This window comes from Bemisia tabaci, chromosome 10, assembly GCF_918797505.1.
Source record: "Bemisia tabaci chromosome 10, PGI_BMITA_v3".
Lineage (NCBI taxonomy): Eukaryota > Metazoa > Arthropoda > Insecta > Hemiptera > Aleyrodidae > Bemisia > Bemisia tabaci.
The window spans coordinates 22,926,174-22,942,615 of NC_092802.1; the positions used below are offsets into that span (position 1 = coordinate 22,926,174).

Sequence of the window (16,442 nt, forward strand, 5' to 3'; positions counted from 1 at the left end):
TAAAAACCGATATTTTTACTGCTTTTTTCAGGTAAGAATGTCACTTTTATTGGTAATCAATTCCCGGTAACTTTGCCATTTTATCTCGGTAATTCTACCACAGTCCATAAAAAACATTGGCGTTTTTACCGGGGTCCAGTAAAATTACCGAGAAAGTCAATAATTTTACGGAGATTCCTCTGTAAAATTACCAATTCCATAAATGGTAATTTTACCAAGAAAAAACTGGGATCAAATAGAACCCTGAATTCTTGGTAATTTTACCCTTTTCTTGGTAAATACACAGAGATTTTTTTTTTTCAGTGAAGGTTCCTTTCATGATGGAACTCGTATTCACCCTCAAACGGACCGCGTTGCTCCTCCTACTGACGGTGCCCCATATCCTCAGCACCGACGACCAGCTCATTGAGGACCAGGTCGGTATCAACCCTGACCTAGAATTCGTCCACCTGTATTTCGGTCAATGGCCAGTTGGTATCGCCGTCTCTGCCAATGGTCGCAAATTTTCGTGCTTCACGGCCGGTCTGGACGCCAATAACACCAACGATGGCCAAAATGGCGCTTTTCAGGTCTGTATTACGTTGATATCCTTCCTACAAACTTCCAAAAATACCATTTTCTAGATTAAATACCACTGCATGGGCGTGTGTAAAAAATTATGTGCGGATTAATAAAATCAATAGGAGCTATGAAGCACGCAAGTCCTATGCACATTTGTTTTCACTATGGTTTCTTTTCACCTGATTCGTTTGGAGAATGAATATGGTTTTGGCTGGAATTAATGCGTTCATTACCAAGTATAGCAGAAAGCAATGAAAATACTGAAAAACAATTTCGATGTAATGCGCAGTAAAACTGCAACTCGTTTCCCATAAAATGAGGATTTTTTTACAAAATTAGATCAATGGATGCCGATTTTAAACGATCAACAAGCTGCGTTACTTGTGTTAGAATGATAGGCAATTATAGGCAAGATAGGCAAAAAATAGGTGCCCCTTCAATCAATAGATAGCTGCAACATACAGAACATTCTAATGCAGCGTAGTGCGTAGTGTTGTATTGCCATCATTAGGGAAGGGTCCCTAAAAGTAGCCTTAATCCATACTTTGGCCACTCCTTCTCCCCCACTTCTTCTTCTACCTTTTCTCTCTTGTATAAACCTATGTAAAATCATGATTAATCCGGTGCCATGACGACTCAGTAAGACGAAGTTAAGAATTGGGTATCGTCAGCCGACTAATGGAGATGTTGCATGTGTGAGGAATTTGCGATTTAACTATTAAGTCTTTTGTAAAAGTTCGCGAGAAACACGATAGTCCCGCTGGTTTTCTCTGAAATGAACTCCCAAGCTCAAAAAAAGCTCTCAAGTTGAGGCTAAAATGAAGGGGATATTCCACGCTATCCCAAGAGTTTACCTCTACATAAAGACAAACTCTCCATGCAAAGATAGGGAGCAAAGACATAGCAGGGATGCCGTGTTTTCAGTTTTAGAGTCTCCAAATAAAGTGGCAGCCCTGTCAATGTGTTTGCTCCCTATCTTTGCATGGAGAGTTTGTCTTGATGAAGAGGTGGACTCTCAAGATAGCGTGGGATATCCCCTCCATTTTGACCTCAACTTGAGAGCTTTTTGAGCTTGGGAGTTGATTTCAGAGAGAACCAATTGCACCATTGTGTTTCTCGCGAACTTTTATACATAAGAATCAACAGTCAAATCGCAAATTCCTCACACATGCAACATCTCCATTGCAGGCTCGCGGTACGCACTGGTTGGATATGGTGCACACCGCGGAAGGTCCGAAGCTGAGAAATTACGATTTTTCAAAGATTACAGCCACTAGTACGCGTACTAAGACTGCATAGATACTTCACGCATTGCGCGCGCGAACCGTGGCGTTCGCGCAATGCGTGAAGTATCCTCCGTGGTGTGCGCGCAATGCGAGAAGTATTCCCTCGGGCTTGTAGGCGCTAATATGACCCAAAAAATCCACACTTGTTCCAGGTGGCCGAGCTGACAGGTTTCGAAACGGAAACCGCCTATCCGAGCGTGGAGATCAACAACCCGCCAGGCGGCTCCATCGACTTCTCAACATCCCCTCCGGTCACCAAGGGCCTCTCCAACTACCTCCTGGGCGTCATGTCCGTCGTGATCGACTTCGAGGACAGGCTCTGGGTCCTGGACACCGGGCGCGTCCTGCTCGACAACAACATGCTCCCGGCCTCGCCGGGCGGCACCAAGTTGATCTCGGTCGACCTGGCCACGGACACAGTGACCCGAACCTACGTGTTCCCGACCTCGGTGGCCCGGCCGACCTCCTGTTTCGGCGATGTCCGCTTCGACACCCAGCGCGGGTTCGCCTACATCACCGACTCCAACGCGGTCTTCATGAACGCCCTCGTCGTGCTCGATCTTAATACCGGGGAGTCGTGGCGCGTGCTCGAAAAGGACCGTTCCGTCTCACCCAGGTATAGTATCAATAAACATACACTGAAAACGACAATCTTTTACATCTTTCTTTTCTTCGACATCTTTTTTGTCTTACGTGTCCGTAAGACAAAAAAGATGTCAGTCGGAGGTGCTCAGCAAAGCATAGTCCTGGAGGATGGTCAACATATAGAAAGTTGCGAACAATACAAGTACCTGGGGGTGAACCTGACTTCGGATGGGAAGCTGGATCAGGCCATTCGGGACCGTAATCTTCTAGGAAGGAAAGCCATCGCCATGCTTAATGGGATCCTTTGGGACCAAAGGATTTCCAAAGACAACAAGAAGAGGATTTATAACTCGGTTGTCAAGCCTATTATCACCTATGGCAGTGAAGTGTGGCAGTTGAAGAAGCGGACCCAAGAAATGCTCAAGGCGACCGAGATGGATTTCTGGTGAAGATCGGCTGGAATCTCGAGGAGAGAACGTGTCAGGAATGAACGTGTCCGAGAGATAATGGGCGTTGAGGGGACGATTGTGCACGATATCATGACCAAGCAATTGGTATGGTATGGGCATGTGCAGAGAATGGCTGATACCAGGTTGCCGAAGAAGGTGTTGGAGTGGGTCCCCCCAGGTAGGCGACGGAGAGGGCGTCCAGCCAAACGGTGGGTAGAGGGCATCCATGAAGAGATGGAGAGATGCCACCTTCCGGAGGATCTCTACCATGACAGATTCCTGTGGAGAATAGGCGTCGCAGAGCGCCCTAGCGCGCCGTAAAAGCGGCTCATACATACATACACAGAATTTACCATTCCTTCACGCTGTATTTCATACAGCGTCAATTCAGAGTCAATTCTGCCAGAACAAAGGTAAACGTTACAATATACTGGTGCAGGTAACCATTCCTCTGGCAGAATCGACTTGAAGATTGGTAGCATTTACCGTTCCTTCACGCTGTGTGAAATGCAGCGTGAAGGAATGGTAAATTCTACCAATCTATTTTTCTAGTGTAGTTTCGATAAGAGGCACGATGTGAAAATCATTTGAACTAAAACCGCAAAAAAAGTAAGGAACCACGTAAATACTGCCGTGCAAGGGAAGAACGCCGGATGAGCCTTCAGATGTTGCCAAGTTTCCTCCGATAAGAACCGAACTTACTGAGAAAATTGTGAATATTATTTTTCACAATTTTCAGATAATGTTTTTACGCAATTTTATCTAAGATACACTGGGGGAAAAAGTCGCCTCGATCTAGAGTCCAGACTCTTGAAAACATTGACAAGAAAAAATACTCTTGATTCAATCGGATTTTTGCTTGAATCAAAACGAAATCCGCTTAAATTAAGAGGCTTGGTTCTTGATTTAAGCTAGATTCTGATTAAATCAAGAGAACTTTTTCTTGTCGATGTTTTTAAGAGTCTGGACTCTAGATCAAATGTGTTTTTTTTTCCAGTATTTGTGTGTTCAATCCTCATGTCGTGTTTTCATTCAAACACTTTAAAAAATTCAAATCTTCCAGATACGGCTACGTCCCCTTCGTCTGGGGCGACTCCATGTACCAAGTCGAGTACGACGCCTCCGGGACGCCGATCGACGCCACGTTCATGACCTTCGGCGTCGAGGGTGTCGCCCTCTCCCCGACTCTCGACACCCTCTACTACTCGGTCCTCGGCGACCGGTTCCTCTTCTCCGTCCCCACCGCCATCCTCCGGAACCGCAACTCCACCCTCAGTGAGATCGCCTCCTACGTCCGCAACCTCGGCGAGAAGGGCTTCTCCGCGGATATAGCCACGGACTCTAAGGGGAAGGTCTACGGCGGCCACGCTGAGCAGGACGGCGTGTTCGTCTTCGACCCGGAGACGCAGATAGTGGCGCTCCAGGTGCACGATAAGAGGATCAACTTCGCGTATGCCTTTAGTGTCGGGACGGATGGATATCTGTACTTCACGGTGAACCAGCTGAATTACCTGGGGGTTGCCTACCCGGGCAGGGGGCCGCTTGGGGTTGACAGGAGGCAGAGGCCGTTCGCGTGCTTTAGAATCAAGCTCCCGGGAGGTGCCATCAAAGGACCTGGGTCTTGATTCCGAAAAGTGCGCTGAAAAACAAATCTTGGTGTATTTACTAAGAAAAGGGTAAAATTACCAAGAATTCGGGGTTCTATTTGATCCCAGTTTTTTCTTGGTAAAATTACCATTTTTGGAATTGGTATTACCGAGAAATCTCGGTAAAATTATTGAACTTTCTTGGTAATTTTACTGGACCTTGATAAAAACGCCAATGTTTTTTATCGACTGTGGTATCGATTGTTATGCTATTTAAAACTATAGGAAAGGATCGATATACAGGGTGTTCGCAGCGAACACCTTAATAATCGATTCTTTACCATAGTTTTAAATGGCATAACAATCGATACATCGCAATTCACGCCACGCCACTGTATGAAGCCTGAAACCGGGAGCCGATCAAAAATGGATACCACATGGCGCTACTCTCGCTGCAAAGAGACTATATTGACAAGCGGCTTCGAAATAAAGCAATTCTGTTCAGTTAATCCACTTGCCTTACAATTAATGTTGAAAAGCGCCGGAGGGGGGGGGGGGCTGAAGCAAAAAAGTAGGAAGCTCTCCCCGGATGGGATGATTGAGGGAGTTGTGGTTTCTTCTTGGTCCTAAATATGAATATTAATGGGGGAGTTAAACAGAATTAATGGAATACAAATTAGTTGTTCGTATTAATTTAAACACTTCGTCACTGCCACAACTGAACACGAGCGGGGCGGGGGGTGGGGGTGGATATGCTAATTCTGCGGTAGGAAAACAGGGGAGGTGAAGGGTTGAAGGCAGCCTCATTCGCAGTTACATGATTCAAGGTTCGAAGAAAGATGTGAGCCGTTGCCAAGTTCACTCAATCGTCTGCTACTGATGATCGAATTCGAAGCTTGAATATGTAGCTTCTCCTTAAGAAAAAAATTACTTTTGAGTGATGACCGACTGGAAAATGAGCTTTCGCTTGGATTGGATGATGGCAAATTATCCGGAAAATCAACTCTGTTGACATGATTGAAAAAATCAAAATCTAAGAGTTACCGATTAAAAAGTCTCTCCGGTGTACAGAAAACCATTAGTATGAATATCTACCTTCATCATCTTTAAAATATTAAAATTATCTTTTTATAAAAACCAGTTTAGTACGCAAGCCTGAGGAGGTAGGTCAGATAGCATCGCCTAGAGCCCCTTTATACTGAGAGTCAAGACAATGTGAATCCATTTCTGATTGGTTCCCGTATTTTATGGCTTCACAGTGTCACAAACGGGTATAAAGATTACATTTTCACCGAGTGCAAAGATTATAATCTAGAATGGACCAGGGAATTACGAGTTCGGCAAGAACAAATGGAATGAGAGAAGGAACAGAGAAAGGAATTTGAGAATGGGCCGATCACATATTACGAAAAACGTTCAATTTCTGTAATCTTTATTCCCGTTTGTGACTCCATGAGGGGGTGTTGTCTTGACTCTCAGTATAAAGGGACTCTAGCATCGCCTAGATAAAAAAACAGTTTACGTGTAGTACGCAATCCTGAGGAGGTAGGTCAAGTAGCATCGCCTAGATTTTTTATTAAAAAAAAAAAAAAAAAAAAAAAAAAAAAAAAAAAAAAAAAAATTGAGTTCTGAACAGGTCAATTTAAACTTCAAATAGATTTTCCTCACATATCCTTTTTATTAAAAAAAAAAAAAAAAAAAAAAAAAAAAAAAAAAAAAAAACAGACTTCAAACCGCGATAACTAGATGAGATGAGTTTTGACCCTAAAACAGGCTATCCCTCGAATAGAAACTCGCAGCGTCGAATCTCATGGGTGTTTTTTTGAGAATGGACAAGCAGGCGGTCGGCTTTGCTGCTGGAAACAGAAGTGAGAAAATAGTATGGTAGAAATATAAACATGAGGGGCTCAAGAAGGGAAAATAAAAATTCAACACCAAAAAGTGAAGCTCGGCTGAGAGAGCTCGCTCCATTTCATGATTCACATTTTGCTCTCGTGTTTTACATATTCATCAACGATCCACGCCTTTCTTCCATACTTTTCCAGTTCATCTCCGCTCCTTTTTTCCATCTAATTAAATGCGCCCAGAAAATGCACTGGAGGGTTGCATATTCTCCCGTTAACATTCTATTCTCCAACAACGCAAAAAGTAGTTCCAGTGCTAGTTATTTCATTTCAGGATTTACTCATTTCCGAGACGGAATATCCCTCGAAGCTCCAAGTTTTACCTAGAAATGAGTTGTGACTTTCCGATGGTTTTTTCGAGAGTCCATGAAGCACAGCACTATCATTGAGTCATATCAAGCACTACCGCGAAAAAGAAAAGTTTGCTTTTCAGACAATGGCTGCCTTGGGCAACTTTGAAACACTGTATCCGACTTACGCCCTTCTGTGAAAAAATTAAGAAATAATAAATTATAAAAACACTATTTTAAAAAAAAGTTTAAGTCGGAGAAGAGACCTCTCTACTTTTCTCCCGGAAAATTTGTAGTTCTCGATACGCACAAAAATCATCTTTCCTGCACAGTGTTCAGAAATTGAGATAAACTCACGCCATTGGGGGGAGACTCATTTCAATCGGAGAAAAAACGCTTATCCTTAATGAATTAAATTATACGAGGAAATTCCAATTGACGAAAGCGAAGTTGTTACTATGAAAACCTAGATATCTCATTGATTCTTTTGTTAGTCGTAAAAAAAATAAAATAAAAAAAAATCTATATTTCCCCAGAAATTTTGCTTACCTTCCCTCCTGCTCAAAGATTGACCTGAAGTTTGTTAATCGTCAGAAGAAAACTAGAGTGGTTCCTCCATAACATTCACTCAGCTGCCCCGTGTCCATCCACACGAAAATGAACTACATCCGCTCTAATTTCGAACGGGTTGTCTGCTAGAACAGGCTGGCTAAATCACTAATTTTACAGGACTTTTTTAGTACCTTCATACGACGAAATTCGAAAAATGTCAAAAATTTGAATTTCTCGCTCAAATTGCGACAAAAATGACTAAGACATGAAAAAATTCTGGACCTCCGTGTAGGATTTTTGCAGTTTTTCAGTACATCCGGATCACCTTTAAAAAATGAATACTATTTCCGGACTTTCCGGAAATTCCAGCCTTGTAGACATCCTGTCACCAACATTGTCAATAAAGAAGGACTTGTGCTTTTACAGTACTTTTTTATTACCTTCATATGACGAAATTCGAAAAATGTCAAAAATTTGAATTTCTCGCTCAAATTGCGACAAAAATGACTAAGACATGAAAAAATTCTGGACCTCCGTGTAGGATTTTCGCAGTTTTTCAGTACTTCCGGATCACCTTTAAAAAATGAGTACTATTTCCGAACTTTCCGAAAATTCCAGCCTTGTAGACATCCTGTCAACAACATTGTCAATAAAGAAGGACTTATGGTCTTTCAAAAAATAAAAAAAAAGCTATGCTGGCATAGAGAGGGTTTATTGTTTAAAAATTAAGTTATCTGAGAGAATTCCGAACAACGACGACTGTGAAGTTGCGTTTAAAAACCGTGCACAACGGTTCCGGAGTCGGACTTCAGAAAAGTTGCACAGAGGCACAGCTCGTCCTCGTCGAAAACTTCCAGCTCGCCCTTGGCGAAGTCCCGGGTGCCGCGCGAAGTTTGAGCCTACTTCCGTCCCACGGAAAAACGCCGTATGACATCCGAGTGTTGTCTAATTTTCCCTGATATGACATTTATTTTTTCCGGAAGTGGTGAGTATTTTCCCCTCGAACATAGGGCTCATAGTATTTTGGATGTTTCAACTTCTCTGGGTGTTCCATGCCAGGGTGTCTACTAAAATTTCATTATGAATTTTCCTGATAGGTTACTGACTTTTTATGCTGTATAAAAATAAATAAATAAATAAATAAATAAAAATAAAACGGACTATTTTGCGAATAATGTTCATTTGTTTGCTTTAAAAAATCCTAGTCAATGACACAGAATTTCAATGACCTTCATACAAATTGACTGTCTTCAATGAAAATTGAGCATTTTCAAGTTACCGGGTTGGTGTGTTTTCGTTCTCACTGATTCGATTGTTCTTATTGTTACACTGGAAAAAAAAGTCGCTTGGATCTAGAGTCCAGACTCTTAATAACAGTGGCAAGAACAGTACTTTTAATTCAATCGAATTTTTCCTTGAATCAAAGAGCCAAGCTTCTTGATTTAAGCGGATTTCCTTTTGATTCAAGCAAAATTCCGATTGAATCAAGAGTATTTTTTCTTGTCAATGTTTTTAAGAGTCTGGACTCTAGATCCAAGCGACTTTTTTCTTCCAACGACCGGTAAAATTCGTCTTTCCTCAGAGGAAATGTGACAACATTCTCTGGCTCATGCGACGTTCTTCCTTAGGGCGGCAGACTTCATGTCGGGCCTTTTAGCGCTGCCTCGGGGATTTGAGCCTGGAGAAAGTTTTTTCCCGGGCGGCGCTCGGCGGCGGCGGCGGCGTAAAAATGCAAGAATCAATCGGAGAGAAAGTTCTGGCGGAACATGAATAGAATATAAGATGTCGAGGCGCATCCTGGAGCACTCGAGATACGTCCCCGGAGCGGAAGCAATACGCCTCCGTCCTAAGGAAAAACGTCTTATCAATACTCGAGCGTTGCTACATTTTCCCGAGAAAATTCGAATTAGAAGATAAAACGTTTCAAAAATAAGAAATATTGGACGGTGAACTCAAGACTAGAATAAAACTGTTTACTTGTTTAAGTTAGATTTACGTATAACATTGGAAAAAAAAACACATTGGATCTAGAGTCCAGACTCTTAAAAACATCGACAAGAAAAAATACTCTTGATTCAATCAGATTTAAGCTTAAATCAAGAACCGAGCCTCTTAATTTGAGCGGATTTCCTTCTATTTAAGCTTAAATCTGATTGAGTCAAGAGTCCTTTTTCAATCAAGAGACCTCTACATTTTTTAAAAATTTCATAGCTAAATACCGAACACAGCAAAAAAAAAAAAAAAAAAAAAAAAAAAAAAAAAAAGATTAGAACATAAGAAAATCTACTAAAAGAGAAAGATAGAAACTTAAAAATTAATAATCAATTGCAGAGATTGTTAAAAAAAATAGGAAAATGAGTAGTTTCTTTAGAATATTTTCTTTGCAATTTAGTTTACAAGGTGTCCAAGTTTTAACCAGCAAAATTTCAGGGATCAATTCCTCAGCTCAATTTTATACCTTTTCTCCCTACGAACAAGCCGTTACGTTCAAAACTGCGAAAATGCGACAACCCGACAGTTCCGGGTGCTGTAGACGTAGCTTTGACTACTCCAGATGCTACTCCTGCACTGCCGTGCAACGCAAAAACGCCGTAAACGCCATTTTACATTTTTTAGAAAGAATATTTCATAGCAGAAAAACCTGTGTACCTTGGGACAATGTTTTTACAGAATTCCTTTGCAAATACTGTCAAGAACTTAACCTGAAAATTTAAGGTGCATGGGTAAAACATAGTTTTCATTTTATTAAGTGTTAAGTTCCCAAAAACTATGGAAAATTTTGATGGATTCACGTCGTTCTTGCTTAGCACGGCAGTGGAACTTTCGGCCTTTGAGCCCGGAACGCGGAAGGTAAGTCTATACGGCCCGTAAGTACGGCTTCCGCGGCCGGAGTTTTTTCAGTGCAACTTCCCTGAAAAACCAATACTTCTTTCGAGGAAATTCGGCAAGGTTCCGATGTTGATACGCCGTTTTCCGAGCACGCGGCTGTGCGGGACCCCAACGGATCTCTCGCCTCGGATTGATTTCGACTACCTGACTGCCTTTCAGCGCACCTTTGAAACGGACCCCTCCTGAAACGTGATCCCGGCCTAATTCCGGCCAACACTCCATCTCACGCCTAGATTTTTCGAGACTCCGGAATGAGGATGCAGTGGCGTGACGTGCTTCGCGATACATGGATTGATCTGCCATTTAAACCTACGGTGAAGGATTGATTAACAGGATGTTCGCAACGAACACCTTAATAATCGATTCTTCACTATAGTTTCAAAAGGGGAAATATCGATAATATAATCGACCGTTCACGCCTCACCATTGTGAGAAAGAATGACTCCCGCCACGATTAAAGGGGTCGGCGGACAACCCTGAAACTTTCAAAGCAAAAGATATCGTTTTCGGTTTGCTTGCTTGACATTTCTGCTGACATTTACGGAGGTTTATTTTCACCTCTGTAAATCTTATTTCTGCTCCCCGAGATCGAGTGTACTCTGACTTTACACAGGAATAAAAAGTTTCTCGGATCTAAAGTCCGGTCTCTAAAAAAAGGGCAATGTTTAATGTTTAATATCTAATGTGTCGATGTGCAATGTCTTAAATGTTTTTTCTAGTAGTTTACGTTCACGCGTTTTCGGTAGGGAAGTTTTGGTCCACTCACCAGTTCAGACCAAAAGTTACTTGGTCCACATGTAAAAACAAACGAACATAAATTGCTCACATGCTGACTTGTTTCTTTAATGAAATTCAAAAATTATTCTAAACGTTGCTAAATACAGATGCTAGGACTTAGTGAGTTTTTTTTAATACCGTTCTCTTTTTGTTAGCGTTAGCGTTGTCGTTTTGTTGTGTGTGTTGTCTTTGTGTTAGCTCCGGACTCTCGAGCCTTGAGGGCTGCCTGTCATCCTCAATATGTAGGAGCGCCTTCAATTTCGTATGATACTGTGCAATACCTCTGTTGTGAAATAGTTGCTTGCAGCGCCGCGGCGGACGGGGGCGACCAGCGTGACGCGCGCATCGGCGCCTACAAACCTAACAGGAATACTTCACGCATTGCGCAATGCGTGAAGTATCCCTGTTAGGTTTGTAGGCGCCAATGCGCGTGTCGCGCTGGAAGCACGCCGCGCGCTGCTCCACTCTAGCTCTAATATTTAAACTCACGGAGTCAACGTTTTTCAACTCATGATTTCGAAATGTTCGCACACTCTGCGTGGATTATTCTCATTTAAATTGATAACATAAAAAAAATGTATTTAAGGAACATAGAATGTGTTTTGTAAATATGACCGTGTTAAAGTTGATGATTTCGAAAGCACTTTAATTTTTTCTTATATATGTTGTGCTTATAATGTGCTGCAGTGTGGTGCACGCGCAACCAATCGCTCAGAATTGGACGTAATTGACTCTTAATGATCAATGTACAATTGTACAAATGGGTTAAAACCAAAAATTGCGTGTTTCTTGGTTTTTTTTCTCTTTAAATCATTTTTGTATAATATCGTTCAACACAACTACGGCTCATTGAGATTAAAATCGATGCCATCGCTTGGGAAAGGTTTTAACAATATTTGCCACCTTTTAATGTAAATGTTTTTAAAATAAAGTAATATTTTCATTTTTAATAAAAAGAAAGAAAGAAAACAAGCAGTTCCAACGCCCAAGCGTTGAAGGGCGCTTCTTTGACAAAGCATATTACTACTAACTTATGTACCCGAAGACTGACGAAGATAGAATTTAAAGTGGGATTCTTTAACCGCAGAACCCCTCAAAACTACAGATCGACCGCGAAAATCTGAAACTTTCCACTAGCACTTTGTGACGAACGTAAGTTGATGGAGAATGGAAACATAAAGGATCCACTGTAAATCAGACGACGGGAAAGAGCGGCGGAACCTCTAAAGCTGGTGCGTCAACGCGATCTAGCGGACAGCGGCGTCGCGACGCCGCGAGGTAGGGCGCGCAGGTCGCGGGGGAGCGGGGCCGCGTGAAGAGGAGTTCAGCCAGGGGGGGGGAAGCGCGGGTCGCGGGGAAGAGAGGGACCGGCCGGCCGGCGGTGACATCGGCCATGGATGAAAATATAGGCAGCGCTAATGTCTCCGCTAACTGGAGTTGGGGGTCCTTATTCATTCTCATGGTCCATGACATAACCTTAAACCTTCCGCTCAATGCCGCAAACAGCTGACGTGTCGATGCTGCGCCAATAAAATGAACCAATCACAAAGTAGCACAGTAATACGTCACTAAAATGAAGAGATCACGTGACTGTTCGTAATATTTTCAAATCGATCTGAAAGTTACTGCCTCGGATATAAGTATTTAAAGCATAAGGAGGCCCTAAAATACTTTAACCAGTAATACGTTCGTGCGAGATTGTTATGCTTAAAAGCAAAACATTTCACGAAAACTTTTACGAATACCAGATGCAGAAAAAAATCAAATTTTCCCGGGTGTACCAGAATGGCGTCATTACCCATAAGGCAAAAGGGCATGTAGTATAGTACATGTTACATCGGGGAGTCGAACGGTTGGAAAGGGCGCATCTGGTACCCAGAAGCGCCCAAAAAGCAAAACAATACCTCTTTCTCTCTCAACTATCTCATTTCGATATTGTCGATATTTTACATACGGACTTAAATATAACGCTTGGACCAAGATACTGCTGCTTATTTCACGCGTAGACGTAAACTACTGGACAAAACAAGTGCGCGGACAAAATAATCGTTGACAAAAGTCCTGAAACCGCCCCGTGCTATGAACCCTGCAGCCCTGCATGTTTCAATTTATTTGACTTGAAAAGCCTTAAGATGACTCATCGGCTCTAAAATGGCTTCAAGTTTCTTTGAGTGCATGCAAGTTGGGGTCTCATTTGTCTCGATTTATGAGTCAATTAACTCAAATTAATTTTACACAAATAAACAACCCGGGTAACAAGGCTAAATATAGCACAGTTAAAATCAAGAAGTGTCAGTTGAAACACCACAGCACTCTTCAGTTGAATATAAAATAAAATAAAAGTTAAAAAACTTAGGTCTTGGTTGCGTCTGAAACCTCGTTTTGGAAGGGTGCACAAGGTGAAAGAGAGAACTAAAATCAGACAAAAAATAAATAAATAAACAGAATTGAACCAGCTAAGGTTTAAAGTACTTTTAGAGGCCCAACGAACCCTAAAATTAATCAATCTCTCATATTGGACATCTCCGTCCCAAAATACTTCGGAAAGATGCAATTTACCGAGACACCGATTACGCCACGGAAAGAGTCAACCGAAACCTACCCCATCGGTTCAATGACAGGAGCAATCACGGGGGTGACAGGCTGTTTGTGGCATTGACATTATGCGCAGCTGCCAATAATGGTGTTTGCATACTACAGGAATCTGTGCTTTAAGTATTAACTCGAAGGTATTTCGCAAAAAACACGATGGAGTTGATGGTAGTTTTCTCTAAAATAAACTCTCAGGTTTAAAATAAGCTCTTGAGGTCGACCCCGTCATGGCAGGAATAACCTAGCCCTGTGCCGAGAGTTCATCTCTGTATTAAATCACACACTACGGCGAAAATGTAACATTTGTTAACAGGATTTCTAACCTCATTTTAACACGGCGGCTTATGGAAGAATCGCGGGCTGTGAGTGGTTTTCGGAATTTGTTAATTTAAATCGATAATAATTCTCGCGAATTTTGGCAAATTATATGGACCAAAGTCATACCAGATTAAAATATACACGAAACTCCCAGTTTTTATGAAATCAACTTTTTACCTATACTTTCAGTAAGAAGTCCGGAGCTGATACCCCACGCATACAGCATCGCCAATAAGGGTGGAAAAATTTCATGAAATATAAAATCTTGAAAACTGACTTGAAATATTCCATGACATTTCAGAAATTTTAATATATTAAAAATGCCGGTCCCCTTCCGTGTTTCGCAAAATGTATAAATTGTGACTTTCTTCTATTTTTGTGTGTTCGAGTGCGGGTTGCATACTCTAGCTCCTGGAAAATATGAAATATTTCACAGCCTCGTGAAATTTTACGACATATTTCACTGAAATCTCCAATCTTTCATTTCTTTCTTACGTTTTATGCCACCCTGTCGCCAGTTTCAGAGGTAGGGGCAAGACAAAACAGCCTCAAAAAGTGACTTCATCGGCGCTGCAGTACATAGTAACTCTAGGATACTCTATGGCTCTCATTGGTCAACTTAAAATAACGCAAATAAAACAGAATCTTCAACGGAAAACAATTGCTGCAGCTATAGTCCCTTTATACCGAGAGTTAAGACAACCCCCCTTATGGAGTCACAAACGGGAATAAAGATTACACAAATTGAAAGATTTTCGCATTCTTTGATCGGCCCATTCTCAAATTCCTTTCTCCGTCCCTTCTCTCATTCTGTTCGTTCCTTGCCGAACTCGTAACTCCCCGGTCCATTCCAGATTATAATCAGAGTCAAGAGGCCCTCCATTTGTATCTCGGCTATTGTGGAAACTGGAAGCTTTTATTTTCGGGACTTCAACAATTCCCTGTTGACTTACCAACATGGTTGATGTTTAACAACGTGTTGGCAGTTTCGTTTGGCAAACAAGCTGGAAATGGCCGACGTTTGGGAAACTCGTTTTGCTCATGACGTCACCCGAAGCTCATCATCTACTATGTGCGTAGGTTAATAGCCAAAATTAGGGTGATGACTGTTTCCCCCTTGTAATTGTTCATGAGGAACTGTTGAGTCCCCGAAAGTGAAACCTTCCACCTGTCGCCAAGAGGCCGGTGGAGGGTCTCTTGTCTCTGATTATAATCTTTGCAATTGGTGCAAATGTAATCTTTATTCCCGTTTGTGACACTGTGGAGGCCTAAAATACGGGAACCTATCCGAAATTGATTCACATTGTCTTACCTCTCAGTATGAAGGACTCTAGCTGGAGCGAACAAAATCCGTCTAAGTATAAACTGTGCGGAGACACGAAACAATATCCCGGCGAGCGACACGAGTTCCCCCCCGGGCCATCCCTGGGGCTCGTGAAGCTCGTCGGGCCGTCATCTTATCGTTTTTTATCTCGTCATCGGCGTCGTGTCGTGCCGCGAAGGGTGCTCGAACTCGGCAACTCGGAGGAGGATGACGCGATGATGGGGTCCGGGTCGTCCGCGTGTCTCCTCCGTCGCGTCGGGGGGCCACTCCATCGATTAATCATCGCCCCCCCCCCCCCCCCCCCCCCCCGCTCTCGATCTGTTGCCGCCACTTCCCGAGCCGTCACCTGTGGAATGGCGTGCTTCGAGTCAAAGAGACGTCTCCAGGGCGCTGGCTGGATCATCGGACAGCCGGCTCATAATTGGACGTATTTCTATCAAACGGAACTAAGCGCCAATTTGAGTTCCTTTTGAGGAACTTAGAATGCCGGATAGCGCGTTCTGTCAAACGGACCTAAGCGCCATGGAAAAGCATTGCGAGTATAGGACGGAATTAGCCGGACGCCCGATTCCGCCGCCAATCCAAGCCCCCCTCTACCTTCCTCACCCTATGGCGCTTAGGTCCGTTTTGATAGAAATACGTCCGATTGAAATTGATGGGCAAGGCGATGGACGAAGAAGACGAGGAGAAAACGGAGCAATCCTATTGGTCCAAGCCGGTGGTCGCAATGGACAAAAGACCGACTAACGGCAACTCACGAGAGATCTGCGGGCTGAGTATTGAAATTGATAGACAAAACAATAGACATAGATCACAAAGGAGGGATGGAAGGATCATATTGGTGGAAGCGAGTGGTTGCAATGGACAACGGACGTAGGTAATAGACCTGACTAACGGCAACCCACGAGAGACCTTCGGGCTGAGTATTGAAATTGATGGACAAAACAATAGACGAAGATCACACAAGAGATATGGAGGGATCCTATTGATGGAAGCGGGTGGTTGCAATGGACAAAAGACGTAGGTAATAGACTAACTGACAGAAACCCACGAGAGAACCGATAGTTAGTCTATCATTTACCCCCTAAGTCTATAAGAACCACCCATTGCAACCAATAGGATCGCTCTATACTCCTTATGTCTTCTTTGTCTTTAAATTTTAATAATCGGCCTGCAATTGGTCGATCATTGCCCCTCTTAGTCTATGGCGACCGTCCGTTTCGACCAATAGGATCTCTTTATTTGCCAACTGTATTTTTTGCCTATTGCTGTGTCTATAAATTCCAATAATCAGCTCCTTGCTGGGCATTTCTGACTAAAAATGTTTCC

The 16,442-nt window shown here is 42.7% G+C and overlaps 2 protein-coding genes across 12 annotated transcripts in view; one reads left to right on the forward strand and one right to left on the reverse strand.

Annotated features, from left to right (window-relative positions):
• CASK (peripheral plasma membrane protein CASK) overlaps window positions 1-16,442 on the reverse strand; it is an 832,536-nt gene that overhangs the window by 81,274 nt on the left and 734,820 nt on the right. The window lies entirely within an intron of this gene.
• On the forward strand, window positions 270-6,082 carry LOC140225657 (uncharacterized). Its single transcript, XM_072305254.1, has 3 exons — window positions 270-569; window positions 2,000-2,463; window positions 3,945-6,082. The coding sequence occupies exons 1-3, from the start codon at window positions 318-320 to the stop codon at window positions 4,504-4,506; spliced, it is 1,278 nt and encodes a 425-aa protein (XP_072161355.1). The 5' UTR covers window positions 270-317; the 3' UTR covers window positions 4,507-6,082.

What these genes read in the sequence shown, in the direction of transcription:
- LOC140225657 (XM_072305254.1), top strand. Translation starts at nt 318, where the DNA reads ATGATGGAACTCGTATTCACCCTCAAACGGACCGCGTTGCTCCTCCTA. An exon ending in GCCAAAATGGCGCTTTTCAG is followed by an intron (nt 570 to 1,999) that starts GTCTGTATTACG and finishes CACTTGTTCCAG; the next exon opens with GTGGCCGAGCTGACAGGTTT. An exon ending in GACCGTTCCGTCTCACCCAG is followed by an intron (nt 2,464 to 3,944) that starts GTATAGTATCAA and finishes CAAATCTTCCAG; the next exon opens with ATACGGCTACGTCCCCTTCG.